The sequence below is a fragment of the Lemur catta genome, chromosome 8 (assembly GCF_020740605.2).
Source record: "Lemur catta isolate mLemCat1 chromosome 8, mLemCat1.pri, whole genome shotgun sequence".
Taxonomy (NCBI): domain Eukaryota; kingdom Metazoa; phylum Chordata; class Mammalia; order Primates; family Lemuridae; genus Lemur; species Lemur catta.
Genome location: NC_059135.1, coordinates 76,925,496 through 76,942,928, shown reverse-complemented (window position 1 = coordinate 76,942,928; position 17,433 = coordinate 76,925,496). Strand labels below are relative to the sequence as shown.

Below are 17,433 nucleotides of genomic sequence, written 5' to 3'. Positions count from 1 at the left end.
ATGGTGCAGTGTTAAATGGGGGAGACGGGTTCTGGAATCTGACAGCCTGGGTTCAATTCCATCTTTTACAAGTGGCTGTGCAGATTTGGGCATGTTAACCTCTCTCAGGATCAGGGTCCTTGTAGATAAAAGGGAGATCATTTGTGGACCTAGCTTGTGGGCTGGGTATAAGAAGTACGGGAGACGATGTATGTAAAGCATTTAGTGCAAGGATTGCACATAGTAGGCACTCAGTTAAAGTTAGATCATTTTATTCTAATTTATTAGTACATGTTCAATAACTTCTCAAGTTCTAAGTAGGAGGCGTGCAGCAGGAGCAGAGTACATGGAAGAAATGAATCTGAATGGAGAGAACAGAAATTGTAGATGAAAAATTTCTTAGTGCTTTAGTTGCTACAGCACACGTGGACAAAACTGTCCTACAACCTCTTGTGGATACTAATGTCTCATCAACTCAGGAACACAAAAGGTCAACTAGTTAGGTAACTTCATGGAGAGATCATGTAAATAATTTTTTTTTCTTTTTTTTTTTTGAAGATGGGGTCTCGCTCTTACTCAGGCTGGTCTCGAACTCCTGAGCTCAAGCAATCCACCCGCCTTGGCCTCCCAGAGTGCTAGGATTACAGGTGTGAGCCACCACGTCCGTCCATGTAAATAATTTTGAATGAACATTACAGTTGATATGACTGTCTCTTTTCCAAAGCAGCAAAACTCAGAGCAGTGTCCTGAGAGAGAGCAAGCCTTCTCCAGTATGTCAAGGCCTCTTAGAAATGCTTGGGGAGGGCCAGGCGAGGTGGCTCATGCCTGTAATCCTAGCACTCTGGGAGGCCAAGGCGGGTGGATTGTTTGAGCTCAGGAGTTTGAGACCAGCCTGAGCAAGAGCAACACCCCGTCTCTACTAAAAATAGAAAGAAATTATATGAACTAAAAATATATGGAAAAAATCAGCTGGGCATGGTGGCACATGCCTGTAGTCCCAGCTACTTGGGAGGCTGAGGCAGAAGGATCGCTTGAGCCCAGGAGTTTGAGGTTGCTGTGAGCTAGGCTGACACCACGGCACTCTATTACCCCCAGCAACAGAGTGAGACTCTGTCTCAGAAAAAAAAAAAAAAAAGAAAGAAAGAAAGAAAAGAAATGCTTGGGGAGGCTGGGCAGGGTGGCTCATGCCTGTAATCCCATCACTTTGGGAGGCTGAGGAGGGAGGATCACTTAAGACCAGGAGTTTGAGGTTGCGGTGAGCTATGATGACACCACTGCACTCTATCTGGGTGACAGAGCAAAACTCTGTGTCTCCAAAAAAAAAGAAAGAAAGAAAGAAATGCTTGGGGGATGCCCACCTAACTGCAGTCTATCATATAGATATTTTATGGTTACATGATTACAAGCAATCAATTTTCAGAGAACTCATTTGCTAATAAACTGACAGCCTGAAAGAATAAAATATTCACCTATAATTTCATGCAAAGGGCAGAATTTGGAAGCAGGTGAGAGTTTCAACATACACTTTGCACTAAATATTCTACTGATCTCTAGATGTTTTGGTGGTTAAGTATTTAATAGATTCATTCTAAATAGGAACTGACTTGGACATTCATCTCTTTTTAACTTGTTTAGTTGGTTTACCAGATTCAAATCAAGATGTCCTAGAATTAAATTTCCACATGAACAAGACTGAGAACATCCAAACTGATATTGAGTGAATCAAAACTTTTTTACGGTATTTTCTCTAATATCCAGGTTCATGATTCACTTGACAGCTATAATGATAACTGAAGTTAGTAATAAATGGAAGGTTTGTGGTATGAAAAAAATTACCATATAACTGAGAAACAAAATTGACTGGTAATTTCAAACTTTGACTGTATCTACTCAAAAGTAGAAACGTTTTTATTACTTCTCTAAATAAGGCACCTACCACAATGTCTCAACAAGGAAAAGCATCTACCTCAAGGTCTGCACTCCATAAAGGCCAGATTTCAATTATAGTAGATTACAAATGAGTTCTTGACAGTACCTAACAGGAGTTTCAGATTTTTTTAATTTCACAGTCCTTGTTTGTGACAATTAATTCTACTGAAGTCAACATTTACATAGTGTTTCCTTCCTCTGTCCCGGTCCCAGGTCTCAGGAAAAGCAAGCAAGCAATAGCCGTTGGTAGAAAAATTAAGCATTAAGATTGTTGTATCTCTCTAGGAAATAAATTAAACAGGTTGAGGCAAAAAAACCACTGGATCCCAAGAATAAGTAGGTCATAATTTCCTTCTGAATTTAAATGATTCAATATGTTAACTTATAACAAACACAGTTTATCAATGACACATTCATAATCAACACATAATCAAATGACAATTCAACTTTATTTCCCAACCTCAGAATCAATGAACTCCAAGACAGTTCTCACTTATAATTTTCATAATCATACATTCTCAAAATATTACTAGTGCTTAATATAAACAAATAAAAGACTTGTGGGCCCAATTAGTATAGGAAAATGGACTAAATTTCCACATACATCACATTGATAGAAAATTCATGGAGAACTTCACTTGTATGGAACCTAATATACTGACAATAGTAATGTCATGAGATGTTTGGTCAAGAGACCAAAAAGTTAACATGCTGGAAACTTGACAAGCTGGGAAGCCAACAGAAGGATAATTAATCATAAGTTTAGAGAAGCCATTGGATGCTTAGCATCTTGTTGCTAGGCGATGTTTCTAGACAGCAGATCTCACATCTTAAAGGACGAGAACATTTTATTTTTACTTTTTCAAATAAAGTTTATTTTTCAAATTAATTATGCCTATTTGTGTTTGTCAACTTTTGGGTCTCTCAACTTATCTATATACCTATGAAGCTTATGGACTATCTAATTTATAATAAATAAATATATTGACTGGATGTCAATACGTATGATAGCCCTCCCTAAAATAAAATGTTTACACTCACCATGTAGTAAATGATAGAGTTTGCATATGGTCATATACTAAAACCAATCAGAGAGGGAAAGATGCCTTCAATGATGTGCCTATTGTAGGTGAATAATGAAATACAAAATATATTTTAGGTTGGTTAAAATATTAAAATGAATTTGGGTATGAAAATATCTTTACTCTGTAAATGCTTAAATAGAACTTAGTATGAAAGAAAATGTCTTTGCTACTTATCAACATTGTTCTTTGTTCTCTTCACAAATGCCCTCAATACTTAATGGTATAGAGCATGTTCCCTCCCTACGCCCCCAGGCTGATGCTGGTCACTTGTGCTGTCTCTAGCATGTGCCCCATGAGGAATACAGGATGATGGTGAATGCAAGAGCTTCTCAAGGATAGTTTGCAATCACCAAAAAGGATGCCATGTATTTAGGCAGTCAAAATATGACAGGAAATATTCACATTCCCCTTTCTTTTTTTTTGCCTCCTCATCACTTTTACCCCAAAAGCATTAATGTTAGGTTGATTTTTTTCCTCTATATTAAAATGTTTGACCCTAGACTTCCTTGTTTAAAATGAGATGTTTTCATATGTCTGCACTCCCTTACTTTTTTTTCCCCTTGCCAATATTTTGATTGAGATCCTATATTCTTTCTTTTCCCATCCAGGGCCAATACAGTATGTCAAATTTCTAGGGAAGAGCTGGAGATGGGTTAGGAGCAGGGATGAGGCCGTTAAGCTCATTGTTCACGGCAGGAGGAGACAGAGGGAGGGAACCCAGGTGGAGCTCAATTACAGAACTGCAAGTAAATTTTGGATCCTGGGAAGTAATATTAATTTACATTATATACTTCTTTTTTCCTTCCTTCCTTCTTTCTTTTTTTTTAAATTAACCCAACATCTCTTTGCTCACTGGGAAGAATTAGGATGGTGTTTTGTCAACTCTTTTAATTGTTCCTAATTAGTACCTGCATGAATTAGAAATAAACTAAAAATTTAGAAAGTCGTATTTCAGTCTTCCAAAGGTGGTTTCAGTAGCTCATTTGGTCTGTTACTTTTCTTTTATGGCAGCTAATACCTCTAGTTGATTCAAAATGTGGCCAATTTATGAAAACGAAACAAAATCACCTCCAAATCATGGCTTACTTGATGTTTTGGATGATGAAACTAATACATTGCTGACTGAATTTCTTATTAGATTTTTTTATATATATAGGTTCATCACAGATCCAGAATTTGAAGATATGTTCAATAACTGGCTTGGGTCATGCCATTTCATTGCCCTGGCCATGTGAATGTTCCTTTGACATGATTTGTAAATTTGGTTTACAGAATAACTGGAAAGATACGAAGACAAGCACATTCATAAACGCACGAATGATCCAATAAACAGGCAACAAAAAAGTCCTACTGAGCTAGGCAAAAGCATTATTTCTTCCTTGTTGAAGGTATCAGCATATGCTACATCTTATGTTGCACAAGTGTGCTCATTAAATATTATGAAATGTACAGCAGGCCGGGAAGCTCTAACCAGCTAGTCAAAGTCACTCATACCTGTGTGTTCATATTTATGTCGCAGAAGGGAACTGCTTTTCTGGAATGTCTTGTCACATAAGTCACATGCATACATGCCACTCTCTGTCTTCTTGATCTTCTTGCGAGACAGACAGGAGTCGGAGTCTGTCATGTCATCTAGGCCTGACATGTAGTCTTGTGCTCCATCAAGCAATTCTCCCTGTGATATAATCACATAGTTCAACACAGTGTCTTCTCTCTGTGCTCACACCAAACAACTTCAAATAGGGTGACATTTGGAGAACCTCAAAAGTGCTTGCTAGTAATTGATCTAGCTTTTAAAAAATTATTATTTTCCATGAACATACAAGGTCTCACATTGCAACAAAAATATAAACCTTCTCTGCCCTGGAGAGCTCACTATTTTTCAAGGACAGAAAATAGTCAACTCTGAAGATGAGAGAAACACAAATTTTTCTAAAATCCTTCGTTTTCTTTATACCAGGAAATATCCATGAGTGAACATTAAGCATTGGAATTTGTGTATTTTCTAGTGTGCTTAACTTTAGAAATGATCTGTAGCTGTAGAAACCCCATTTTAATTGAATTTTATATTTAGGTACAAAATGTTATTATTATGCAATCTATTTAAATGTATGTCTACCAACTAAAGGCCTCAAGCTATATTTTTATATTTAATTTTCTAATTTGAAATAGGGAATATTAATAACACTTTTTATCAATGTTCTATGTTAAAACAGCCTTCAGCATTGAGCAATAATGAATGTGGATCAGTAAATTATTAAATTTCTTGATATTTATTTTGTCTTGATCCAAAGGAGTGCAAACTTGCATGATAACATACATTTCCATTTGCTAGCCCACAGTTCAGTTTTCTTAGACTATGTTTGCACTAATTAATATTAGAGAAGATTAAATAGGCTTAAATTCATTTACAAAGAGGGCAGATGTACTGTAAATTTGAATACTGGCACAGCTGTTACAGAGGTGCACTGCTACTTACCCTCCTATTTTGCAAACAGATTATAGTGCATAATGTTAAAATGTACCTGCTTTTCAATTTGATAAACCATAAATTATTGACCAGTTTGATGATTTGGTAAGAAGTCATGTGGAATGTATGAAATATTTTTTTAGATACTCTTTAAAATAAATTATTCTCTCTAAAACAAAGTACCTACTGTTATTGCAAGTTGTGCATATCTTTAAAAGCACGTGACTGTTGTAAACTTTAACTTTTAGCACTTCTATAAGTCCTACTAAATACCGTTATCAATGTATAGTTCTAAAAGCAGATGAGTTAACCTAAATAAATCTCAAAAATAAACATTAATCGCTTCTTTATCTTTTTAAAGCAAATGTGCTTACAGAGTACAATGTTCCACTGTTTCATCCATTTGTTTTTCTAGTCCACTCACAGTTTTAGGTTTATGTGAAAACAAACTCTTTTGTTTCTGCTGATTTTTCTCACTAAGGTTTTTTTTTTTCCCCTACATGCACTTAATATAACTGCCATCTCCTTTCTTCAGAGCAAAAAAGTATGTCTCATTACCTGAAATCCTTGTTTCCGCTGGTACTTTCTCCTTTGCTGCATATCAGCAAAGGTAGCTGCTCCAGTTGGGTAGGTATAGGCCATATGTGGTAGGAAGCTCATCTGATCCAGTCCTGGGTATGGTCGTAGCCCAGGGATACTGGTCTGGACTGGTGGCATGAAAGTGGCAGGGGGAAATGCGCTTTGTGGTGGAAGAGCTGTGTATAAAGGTTTGGCACTAAAAGGGTTCATGCCGAACACTGGGTTAGTGCTTTTGTTGTCCAGATTATTTGAATTTGAAAACTCCTTCTTGATAAAAGTCAAGTTCAGAGGCTCATCTGAATTTTCAGATGATGAAGAAACACTGTTATGGTCTAAATTTATGCTACTAGCTTTTGTTTTGTTCTTTGTGGCTATAATACTTTTGGGTTCCTTCATTTGTTTTGGTAATGACAAGTCCAAAGGCTCAGCCTGGAGCTCCTCGGAAGAGAAGCTGTTTGGAGTGTATGAACTACTGTGGGAGTTTTTAGAAGATGTGGAGGAAAGATTTAAGGGAGAAGGAGTATTACTCCTTGAGTGGTCCAATTTTTCAACTGGTTTAATATTGGTAAAATGGGAAGGTTTTGTTAGCCTGAGAGGAGGATCACAATTCGTAACACTGTTGTGGAGTTCTGCTATAGATGGTGACGTTATGGAGTCCATAGGTTTTACAGGAGAGCGGGGTAATAAGGAGTCTTTTGTGGGAGGGTTACTGTTGGCAGCTAACGGCTTGGAGTTCCTTTCCAGTGATGGTGACCTGGAATTGGAATACTGGTAGACTTTTCGTTGCTCAAACCATTCCTTCACAAATTCCTGAGGAAGGCCCACAGCAATGGAAATTTTCAGCAGTTCATCAGAGTTGGGCTCCATGTTCATAGCATAGTATGCTTTGAGTACAGACATGTGGTCCTTGTATGGGTTGATGGGGCTTGTCATTCCTTTCTCAGAAAGTACAGATGACAAGAGGAGGGCTTTATTATCAACAAAAACTCCGGCTTTGTTGGGGACTATGTTTTCATGAGGTTGCAGGACTGCCTTGATCTCTTCATTCATCTTACAAAGGTAACGTTCATGCTGATGCAAGGGGATGGGGCCAGGAAAACTTTCTTTACAGAACTGGCATGAAAATGGCGTGGATATGTTGTGGTTCTCAATCATTTTATCATCGGTGACCAAATCTATTAAAGTACGCAGCTTCTCTTTCTTTATATTACTGATCTGTCTCCTTGAGTCAGTAGTCAAGCTCTGGAGGCAAGCTTTGGCTTCATTGACTTTTTCTAACGTATAGTCAATAATACTTTTAGTGGCACCATTATGACTCACTACTGGAAGACCGACAGGTGGAATATTAGGAGAAGTAACTCCTTGTTCCTCGGGTTGAGAACATGGATCCTTCATGTGATAACCTTTCAACTTGGAAATTTCTTCAGCCTTGCAGTCCATTTTTTGCCTGGAAACCGTATTGTCCACAATCTGTAGAACCTTTTGCACCTCACTTAAATTACTATTCATGGTGGGAAATCCAAGTAAAGGGGCTTCCATCCCTACACCTAAGTGCTGCATTGGACTCTGAGCAGATGGATGAACTCCTAAAGGGCTGGTGGCTCCAAGCCCACCATTCATAAAGGGACTAGTGCCACTAAACCCGTGTGTGGCCATAAGAACTTTATAGTCATTGAAGTCTAGTGGTTCTGTTTTAATTTTAAGTAAGCCTGTTTGTTCAGACATACTCAGTGGTTTTCCATTCTCCAACTTGTTTCTTAACTGGGTAATGGCTGAATTAGTAGGAGAAGAAGAAACAGAATTAGGGGAAGAACCCGTCTTCATATTGTTTCTCATTCGGCCATTTACTGAGATTAAACCAATACATTTCTTGCTGCTGATGTGCGAACTGTAGGAACCAGAATGGGAGAAACGTTTCTTGCAGTTTGGGCACTCGTAAGGTTTTTCACCTAAAATGATAATTAAAATTAACATTACATTTCTTTGACTAGGTAACAATACTAGTTGTCTACCAAGACAAGAATCTGCGAAACCAAATGGAAGGAACACAATGGGGTACCTCTACATGCTAGGTGCTTAGATTAGAATTATGCGACCACAACTGTTTTTGGGCTTTATCTACCCTGGGAGGACATAACTCAAGGTGTTAGCAGTGAAAGGTAGGGCTATCTATGCCTTTTTCTGCTAAGATCCCAAATCTTGTCTTGCCATCGGCAGCCTCCTGTTTAAACAGAGTGTCAGATTAATGTGTGGTCAATAGCACAATAAAGATGTCACAGTATTTAAAGGGAAGTGTAGCCATGGCTTTAATCAACTCTGTGGAGATTCCATTGATTCTACCAATCCAACTAGTCCTTTGAATAGCATCCAATTTGGTAATAAAATGCTTGGCAGAGCTATCAAACTAGTTATAAAGAAGAATTCTCAGTGGTAGGATACTGTTCTGTGATACACAGCTCTCAGGAATCAGAGAACATTTATCATACACAGCTCTTATCCAAAATTCTTCAACTTTCTTTCATGGTTAGATATCAAAAATGAAAATCCTTCACAATTTGTCAGTTGAGTTTCCTCAGGGGAAAAATTTTTGATCTGGAGAAAGGGGTTTCAAAAGCACAAAAAGGAGCCTCTAGCTTTTGTAATGAATTAAAACATTTGTAGTTTTTAAGAAGTATAAGCATACTTCTTCCTGTTATAAGATAGTGTTATTAGTGGTGCCCTAAGTCTCATGAAGACAAATTAGGCCCACATAGTATATGAAATAAATGAGTAGTTCCAAAAAGCTACAAACAGGACTGTGTAAATTTTAAATATTTTTTAAAAATTCCCTTAATTAAACAAAATGCAAATGTGAGAGCCAGCACCTCTGCTACTCACCACTGTGAATTCGCAGGTGTTCTTTCAGATGGTGTTTATATTTGAAGGCCTTGCCACACTCTGTGCATTTGAACTTGCGATTACCTGCTCCTTGGGTTAGCATTTGGTGCTAAAAGAGGAGAAAAGACTGACATCAGTTCTGTGCAGGAGGAACAAAGAAAATTTGTTACGAATATTTTGAAAAGGCCTCTATTTTTCAGACAGGCCAAAAGGTTTGAGTGCATTCTTATTTATCTGCCCAGTCTTTCAGAGTTGCAATAAAAGTGATAATGTCGGTAATAAAATTGGAACAAATAAAAAAAAAAGTGCTTTCACATGCGCATCCAACACTTGCTTTAGAATTATTTCTGTAGTCTCTTTTCCAAATTGTTTTTTTGAGCCTTTGGAGATGAGAAAGTATAATTGTAAAGATGTTTATTGTTTTTGTGTTTACTATAAATTCTTAAAATATGAAGATTCCCTGCTAGAATGCAACTATTTTGTTAAGAAAATAAAACTAAATGTTTTCCTTAAAATTCTGAATAGTCTAAAAAAAAAAAAACCCCACATGCACGTAGCAAATTTTATCAAATTTTCTGTATCAGGGTAAAAGTATATCTTATACTGAACCAATCTAAAATTTAAAAAAGAAAATCAAAAACATACAAACAAAAAAAAACTTGACTATAAATATTTCATTGCATGATAAGCATGTTTAAATATCCCATTCATTGTGCTAGTAGTGAATGTAAACCCTGTTTTTCCAGAGGTGCTGCATATCAGATTTGATTCGTTATCAAATGTAAGAGACAACATCTTGGGTTATAGCTGCTTGAACAGTTTTATCACAGGCCAGTAGGAAAGACTTCAACGACTTTTTCATTTTTCTTTTTAGTAGTGTGCTAGGGAGTAGGGACAAAAAAGAAAAAAAGTTTGCTGAAAAGACAAGTTAAAAGCAGCAAAGATATAATCAAACACAGCTGACCTTTTTGAACAAGGGAAAAAAAAGCAGTGTGACTTAGAATTCTGGAAAAAAAATATAGTCATCCACTCTGGACGCTCAAGGTAGGAGGTCAGCCTTTTTCAAGCAGCAATGACACAAAAGCCTTTTGCAAAAAGACAGCACAGAAACGGTATGACAACTGCTAGGGTGTGCTGAATCTTCCCACATTCCTAGTGAGACAGATGGTGTTACATGGGACACAGGGAGGTTTGTTCAAACAGCAGCAACCTTCAAAGATCAAGCAGAGCCCAGCTCGGCGAGCGCCATTGAGGGACCAGCGCTCATATGTTGCTGAGTTGCATAAACAAACAGCAACAGCTGCTTTGTCTCCCCCCACAGCCCTCAGAGGACTACTATAAACTTTAGTTGTGCCACTGTTAATATGATACAATCATTTTAATTTACTAATTGTAAATGCCATGAGCAAATGAGGGGACTTTTCAACACCAAAGCTACCATTCATAATGCGCCAACACAATCACACTTCTGCATGTGAAATTTAAAGCGGTTATGCTAGATAAATATCTTGGCACTTTTTTTTTCCTAGAGTTTTTGTGCTTATAAGCAAGGGGAGATAAACTGTTACATAAGTGTAACTATGCGAGCATTTTTTTTCATAACTGATCTTTGAAAAACATGCAGGTGACAAGCCCAATCAGATATAAATGGAATGATCTATATGAGCTGTTCTCTTAAAATAGTAAAATTCCATAATAGAGTATGATCACCATTGCTTGGTTGTGTTTGCTTATTCTTATTTTTCTTATTCAAAGAAAATAATGCCCATAAGCAAAAAAATAAGAATTTTATATGAAATATCATGATTAATAATTTTTAAAACAGATATGGTGTCAACGTTTATATAGGATGGTAGCAGATCTGCAGGGCCAGTTATTATGACTTAAGGCACACCATTTCTGTTACCATTTCAAACATATCATAATATCAATTTGCAGAGTCAATTCTCCCAGGAGGACAGAAAGAGCAGTTTTGCTGCAACATTTAAGAGACATGGTGAATCAATCCTATTCAATTATTTTAAAAATTGAAGAAGCTATGCTTACCTGTTCAAGACAGAGTTTTTATTTTTAATACAAGCAAGCAAAAAGGCAGAGCTAAATTTTAACACTTTGCTACAAATATGCATATCAAGAAGGGATCATTTTAAATGTACATCCAATGTTTTAGTATTAACCCAACTTATATATATATATATATATATCCTGTATGCCTTTTTGATTTTCCTTAAAACACTTAATTAGATTTCATAAACTAGTAGCAGCTTGTAAAAATACTTCAAGTAATTGAAGGTGTTATACGACAAATGAAATATACACTTCTTTTACCATGACTTGGATCCTATATGAAAAGAAAATTTCTAAGTAAAACTAGGTGAAAAATGGAATTAAAATTGCTGAGATGTTTAATAATGTATAATTAAAATGCTACAATTTCATTCACTTTTTGTGGAACATAAAAATGAAACTAAAGTCAAGTTAAAGTGCAAATAAAATTTCTAAATTAGAAATTAACACACTCATTCGATCGTGAACATAAGACTATTAAATCATATTAGAAGAGACCATCAAAAAATCATTTAGACCTCAATTAAAGCTATTACCATTAAAAGATCTGCATCTTCAAAATGCCATGAAAAATTAATAATGATTGCCAATCAAAGCAATATCGTTTCTCTAAGGGGTTATTATAGAAAGAAATCACTTAAACGTCCCCCCCCACCTGATCTGTCCCTGGCTTGTGCGTCACCATATGCCGCTCGAGCTGGGTGCGGTAGGCAAACGTGTAGCTACAGAGAGGGCAGGAAAAGTTCTCTTCATTCTTCTCGTGGCGGTACTTGATGTGCTCCTTCAGTGATGTCAAGCGCTTGTAGCCCCGGTCGCAGTAGGGGCAGGTCAGCAGTTGGGCAAAAGCATCTGGAGTTCCAGGTGGCAGGTCTGTAGCCGAGAGACGAGAGAGAGAGAAGCGGGCCAAAAGGTCAGTAAATCAATGGCAGCTAATGGGCTGGCTGCCCGGGATGGTATGACAGGAATCACTGCAATCTGCTCCACCAGAGTGCCATCATTGCACCCGGCCCCTTGTACACCGGTCCCCTCGCACACCCAGGACAGACTTGTCGGAATCAGCTCACACTGCGCTAGAAAATTAATTAATTACTGGAGATTTGGGGGGGGGGCATTTAAACAGCTGATAGATGAGGAAATTCTCTTTCAGTGACTGACAGTGCCTATTGAACCTTTAGTGACATATGACTGGGGAACTCATGGCGTGAAGGAGCTTTTCAGGTGTCGGTAGAGAAGAACAAAAGGTGAGGGTCAGTATTTCTAAACTTTTTTTTTTTTTTCCCTCAAAAGTAAAATATTTCAGAAAGATAGGAATAAATTTAGATATTTTTATCTCTTAGAAATGGCTCTAATTGTTCTTGTTCTTTATTGGATGTACAAATGACACAAATTTGCTGACAAAAAAATTTCACAATACCCTAAAATTACAGTTCTAATCTTTGCTCATGAAATTCCATGCCTCTGCAGCTGTTCTTCAAATTTTAAGGTAAACACCCAGGCATGTAGTGCATTTGTAATTGTAACAGCTGCAGAGGTCAGTGCAGTGGCTAAAAATGAATTACAGCCTCACCATTTTCTTCTTGCCCATTGGCCTCTGGCGTGCCAAGGCGAGACAGCTCTTCAGGGGCTTCTGGGTAAATAATGGCTGTGTCACTGCGCTGAAGGTACTCCTCGATGCTGACTGCATGGCCATCGCGTTCCTCCAGTTTTCTTTTGGCAAAGTATTCCTCAAAGTCTGATGTGCAATTTGCATTCTTCACTGAAAGCATAAAAGGAGAAGAAATGTCTTTTCCAGGCCTTCTTCCTAGGAGCCCAAGTCCATCTATATCACTGTTAGTAAGAGGTGCTGACTTGCACCCAGACTACAAATGCCTGGTTTATTTGTAAGAATTATTGAAGATGACCAATTATTGATTGAATGCTTATTCTCCTAATAGATGCAAGAAAGAGGATACTTTGCTTTTAAGTTAAATAAGCACATTATACTTCTGTCTTCCTGGAACATTCGTCTGCATAATTCACAAAGAATGAAAGAAATTTCAAAATGTTTTTCAGTGAAAATTTTAAAAAGACAAACAGAACCACATTCTAAAATCCATAAACATTAGACATAATATAAGCTCAAAGCTACTTGAACAGTCTATAGAAAGCTTCCTTTTCTTTCAAGAAAGGTACATTTAATTTTTCATTGTCCACTAAACTTAACGTCCCTAACCACAGATACATCCTGTTGCTAAATATAAGCTATTAACCCTCCACAGTCTGAACACCACAGGCAGCCGGGACTACAGAGTCTGAAACAGATGCAAAAGGACAGATATTCCTAGAGAGATAATAATGCAACTTTGTTAAAAAATCATGGAATGCGGCAGTTTATCTTTCCCTCTAATTTCGATTTTTAGCTCAGTATTTTAAAGCTGCTGAAAATAAAATTAAACTCATAGCTGATAGAAATAAAATAAAAAGTAACAGAGGGAGTTCAGAAACTGGCTATACTGCTGTGTGATTTTAATATGATTTTAACTTTTGTAATTGTGAATCTATTCCCGTGAAATGAATAATAGTTGTAACCCAATTTTAACAACTTGGGTCACCTGTATATTTGAAACCTCTAGATGTATTTCTGAAATAAGTTGTGGCTTAAATATCCTAAATAAAATGCTTTGTGCATAAGACAAAGTTGGGAGAGTAGCTGCTACTTAGGTAAGTGAAAAAAATACTTGGTCAGTACAATTAATGGTGGAATCCTACTGTCATAGTTTTTGAAAGCAGTTAACCTTAGTTCCACTAGATTCTTCACTTTACCTTCTCTGCCACAGACCATATTACAGTATTTGCCATACTAATTCTCTTTGGCAACTGTGGCAGGGTAATTTTTGAGCAAGCCAGTCAATGTGGTGGTTTTTTTGTTTTTGTTTTTGTTTTTTTTTGGCTTTCGTTATTATGAACTTGTGGATTTTAGATGAGAAGACTAGAAAGTGGAAACTTCCATTAATTCAACAGCATTTATTGAATGCCTGGTATGTGATAGGCATCATGTCTTGCAAAAAACCAGATCAAGTCTCATCCTTCCAGGAAGCCAGGAGAAAGATCAGTATTACGATATCTCAAAAATAAATACATCATTATAAACTCAAATAAGCCTTATGAAAGAAAGTTGTATGGTGGTATGAAAGAAGTTACAGAGGAACATGATTGCCTCTGGAAGATCAGGAAAATTTTAGTTATGGAAGCATGAAATGAACTGTGGAAGCTGGGGAAGAGCAGCATGTGCAAGGATGTGGTGACTGAAGGAAGCATGAGATGCCTCAGGAAGTGAGAGGTGGAGGCGTAGAGGGTGGAAGGGGAGCCTTGTGATGCGAGGGTGGAGAGGCAGGTGGGAACCAGACAGGCGGTGAGGAAGAGCCTTGTTAAGGACGTGGGATTTTATTCTAAGAGAAACGGGAAACCATCAAAGGGTATTAAGCAAAGATGAAATTATGATGATTTGCATTTTTAAATGACAACTTTGGCTATAGTATGATAGAGATCAGAGGACTAGAAAAGTGGGTTCTGGGAAGCCAATGAGGAGACTCCTGCCCTAGGCCAGGCAAATGATAATGGCTAAGGAATTGGAGACGGAGAGGAAGAAGAGGCTGGATGTGAGAGATACTTAAGAAGTAAAATCCCTAAGACTTGGGGAAGACGGGGTTTGTCAAGGTGGGAGATGCTAACCCCCACGTTCAGGCTTTACAAATTTGATGGATAGTAGGGGGCATTCATTAAAGTGGGGAACACTAGAATTCTAAAAAGATTTGAAACTATGGGCAAATATATGGGATCAAACAAAAGGAAATGGGAGAATTACACTTTGTGGACTATTAAACTAAGCACTAATAATCCTGAATGCTGTGATCTCAAATCTTTCTCTTTTGCCACTCTGACTTCCTTTAAGTATAACAAGAACAATCACCTGATTCCAAGACTGGTATTTACCTCAGAAATAGGTTTGGAATGTGCAGTAGTGGATTAAGATTTTATGTCTTGAAATTTTGTTTAAGTCTTCTATTAGCCGATTTATTAGCTGGATTTAATAAGTGAATATGGACATTGGTTAAGATCATTTTTCCACTGCTATACTCACAATACCATGGATGCTTTCCAAAGCATACTTATTGGTGGTGGTTGTGATGATGTCATTAAACTTACATTGCTATGGCACTAGGGAGTATGTAAGAACTGCCAACTTGCATAGGCTATTTGTTCATTGTTTTGGCTCATCAAAGTCACCTTTTGTTTTTAATGGCAAGAAAAGATAAGGGGGACAAAATGGTGGATCCAAGATGAACGTCTTTTGAATAACTTGACAATTTTACTAGTGACTGACTTCTTTTTCAGTGCTATGAGAGTAGAAAGTAGAATAATAGCTCCTTTTTGAACTCATATCTACTTGAGTGTTATCAAATATTTAAGACATGATTTAAGTTTTTCGAGAACGTTGTCCCACTTGCTGACCTTAGTGTAACCTAGTAAACATGGATGGATGTACATTTAATATCCTAATTTTATCTTGATATTTCAGCAACTATTTGAATTATCTGGCTACCTTTGCATGAATTTTCATTTGCATATGAATGTTTCCATCAGAAATGTAATCAAATGCAAATTCAATTGGATTTGCATTAATAGCCTTTCGGCTTAAAAGGGAGGAAAATTCTGATTTTTCTGGATAGGCAAACTAAATTGCATCTAGATACGCTACTGGTGTTTGGAGAGGCAATCCAATTGCTAGATCAAATTTGGCCATGCTAGATTTCTATGTCAAGTGTGATGAGGACAAAAGACATCAAATCATGTGCTCTCTTTAAGGATCCATCTTTGATGGTCTTTGTATTCTAAGCATTGAGTATAGTGCCTAGAAATTAGTAGGCTCTTAAGAATCATTTATGGAATGAATGTGGAATAAATTATGTCCTTAAAACTAATCTTGGTGTAGAGGTCTTTTAGTAAAAGGAAGCATAAAATAAGAGACCTACAGTTGAGCTAGGGACTTAGATCTAATATTTAGGCAACTGTAGAACAGTTTTGTGATAAACTGTGTAGTGGTGATCATAAACACTTGCAAGAGTTTGATAGGGCTCAGATGAGTATTCAAAAAGGGTTTCATGAAGATGGCACTAAGTCATTTAAATCTATTTGCTTCATCAGGATTTCACTTCACGTAGTGTAGACATGCTATTGGTTATATATCTTATATACCTAGTGTCGCTTAAGTGGGCTGGAGTTGAACCTTCCATGAACTTGGTATAACCAGCCTGGATATAATGTGGCTTTTCCACGGGGTTGCAACAGGTACTAGTAATGTATTGTTTTTCTGCCCAGCACTACAACATTTTCCTTTGCCTGGGAATGCCTCCGTGTCCCTATTGCTAAGCCTTATGGTACCTAAGGGAGCTGCTATGTTATCACACTGTCCTGCTCCCCTAGCTACAGCTGGTCATCTGCAACCGAAGTGAGCCAATCTCAGTCCTGTTGACAGGTCCAGGGTAACCAACAGATACAACTGAATTCAATAAATCCCTTCGTTATGATTTTAGGACTTTGTTCCAAAAAAAGCATCAAGGCTGTTTTTTTTTTTCTGCTAAGTGACTATAGCTATAAGAAGTAGAATGAAGAAATTGCTATTTTCTATCTAGATAAAGAAGCTTTATGAAGAGAGAGAATAAAGTAGACACACAGAGAAAAGCAGATAAAATGGCACGTCCTGACAGTGCCTTTCTAGCTCCTCTTGTTCTTGAGACCAAAATGCAGCTTGTAGTGGGTCTGTTGACCACCTTCCTTAGATTCTCTGAGCCAAGAAACTTTCTTTTCTACTTGCAGCTATGTTATTTCAGTCTCTTAAAATCCAAATCACCCTAATTGTTATAGTACCAGAACAAATGATGTGATTAAATACTGGTTACTCTCAAAATTGTAGGGAAGAATGAAGTATGGATTGTATTTGGAAGTTTGTATTTTTGTTTTTATAAAGATTATGTAGGACTGTATAATGGACACAGGAATGAGGTAGAAAATTTGCTAGAAAGTTACAGAATTCCCCACTGCATTTTTCTAGTGTAAAATCAACTTCATTTTCCTTCTTTCTGTAATCCTCTTCACTCCCTGGTATCCTTGGAAGAACTGCCAAAACACACTGACAAAGGATATTTGCATGGTATTTATGATCAAACCATAACAAAAATTCACAAGAAACCTCAAGTAATTTCTTCCCATACCTTCTCCAGAGATTTTGCATTTAGTCCTAAACCTTACCCGAATGTCTTGCAAATATCTCAACCTTTCCTAAGTTTAGATAAACTTTTCTCTATCCAAAAAAAGAACTTCAGTAATTAAAAATGTTTCCCCATGGCCATGTGTATTTTAATATTGTTAGGGTGAAATTTTAGGTTCCTTCAAGTTAGAAAAGCCTTT

The 17,433-nt window shown here is 37.1% G+C and overlaps 1 protein-coding gene across 4 annotated transcripts in view; it reads right to left on the bottom strand.

Annotated features, from left to right (window-relative positions):
• The window catches only part of ZEB2 (zinc finger E-box binding homeobox 2), a 132,277-nt gene that overhangs the window by 3,827 nt on the left and 111,017 nt on the right, over positions 1–17,433 (bottom strand). For all 4 annotated transcript variants that reach the window (XM_045559427.1, XM_045559426.1, XM_045559424.1 and 1 more), the window contains 5 exons: positions 12,554–12,742; positions 11,642–11,856; positions 8,920–9,028; positions 6,022–7,991; positions 4,488–4,668 (listed from right to left, as the gene is read on the bottom strand). In XM_045559427.1, coding sequence (XP_045415383.1) covers positions 4,488–4,668; positions 6,022–7,991; positions 8,920–9,028; positions 11,642–11,856; positions 12,554–12,742 — 2,664 coding nt within the window. The remainder of the gene's footprint in view (positions 1–4,487; positions 4,669–6,021; positions 7,992–8,919; positions 9,029–11,641; positions 11,857–12,553; positions 12,743–17,433) is intronic.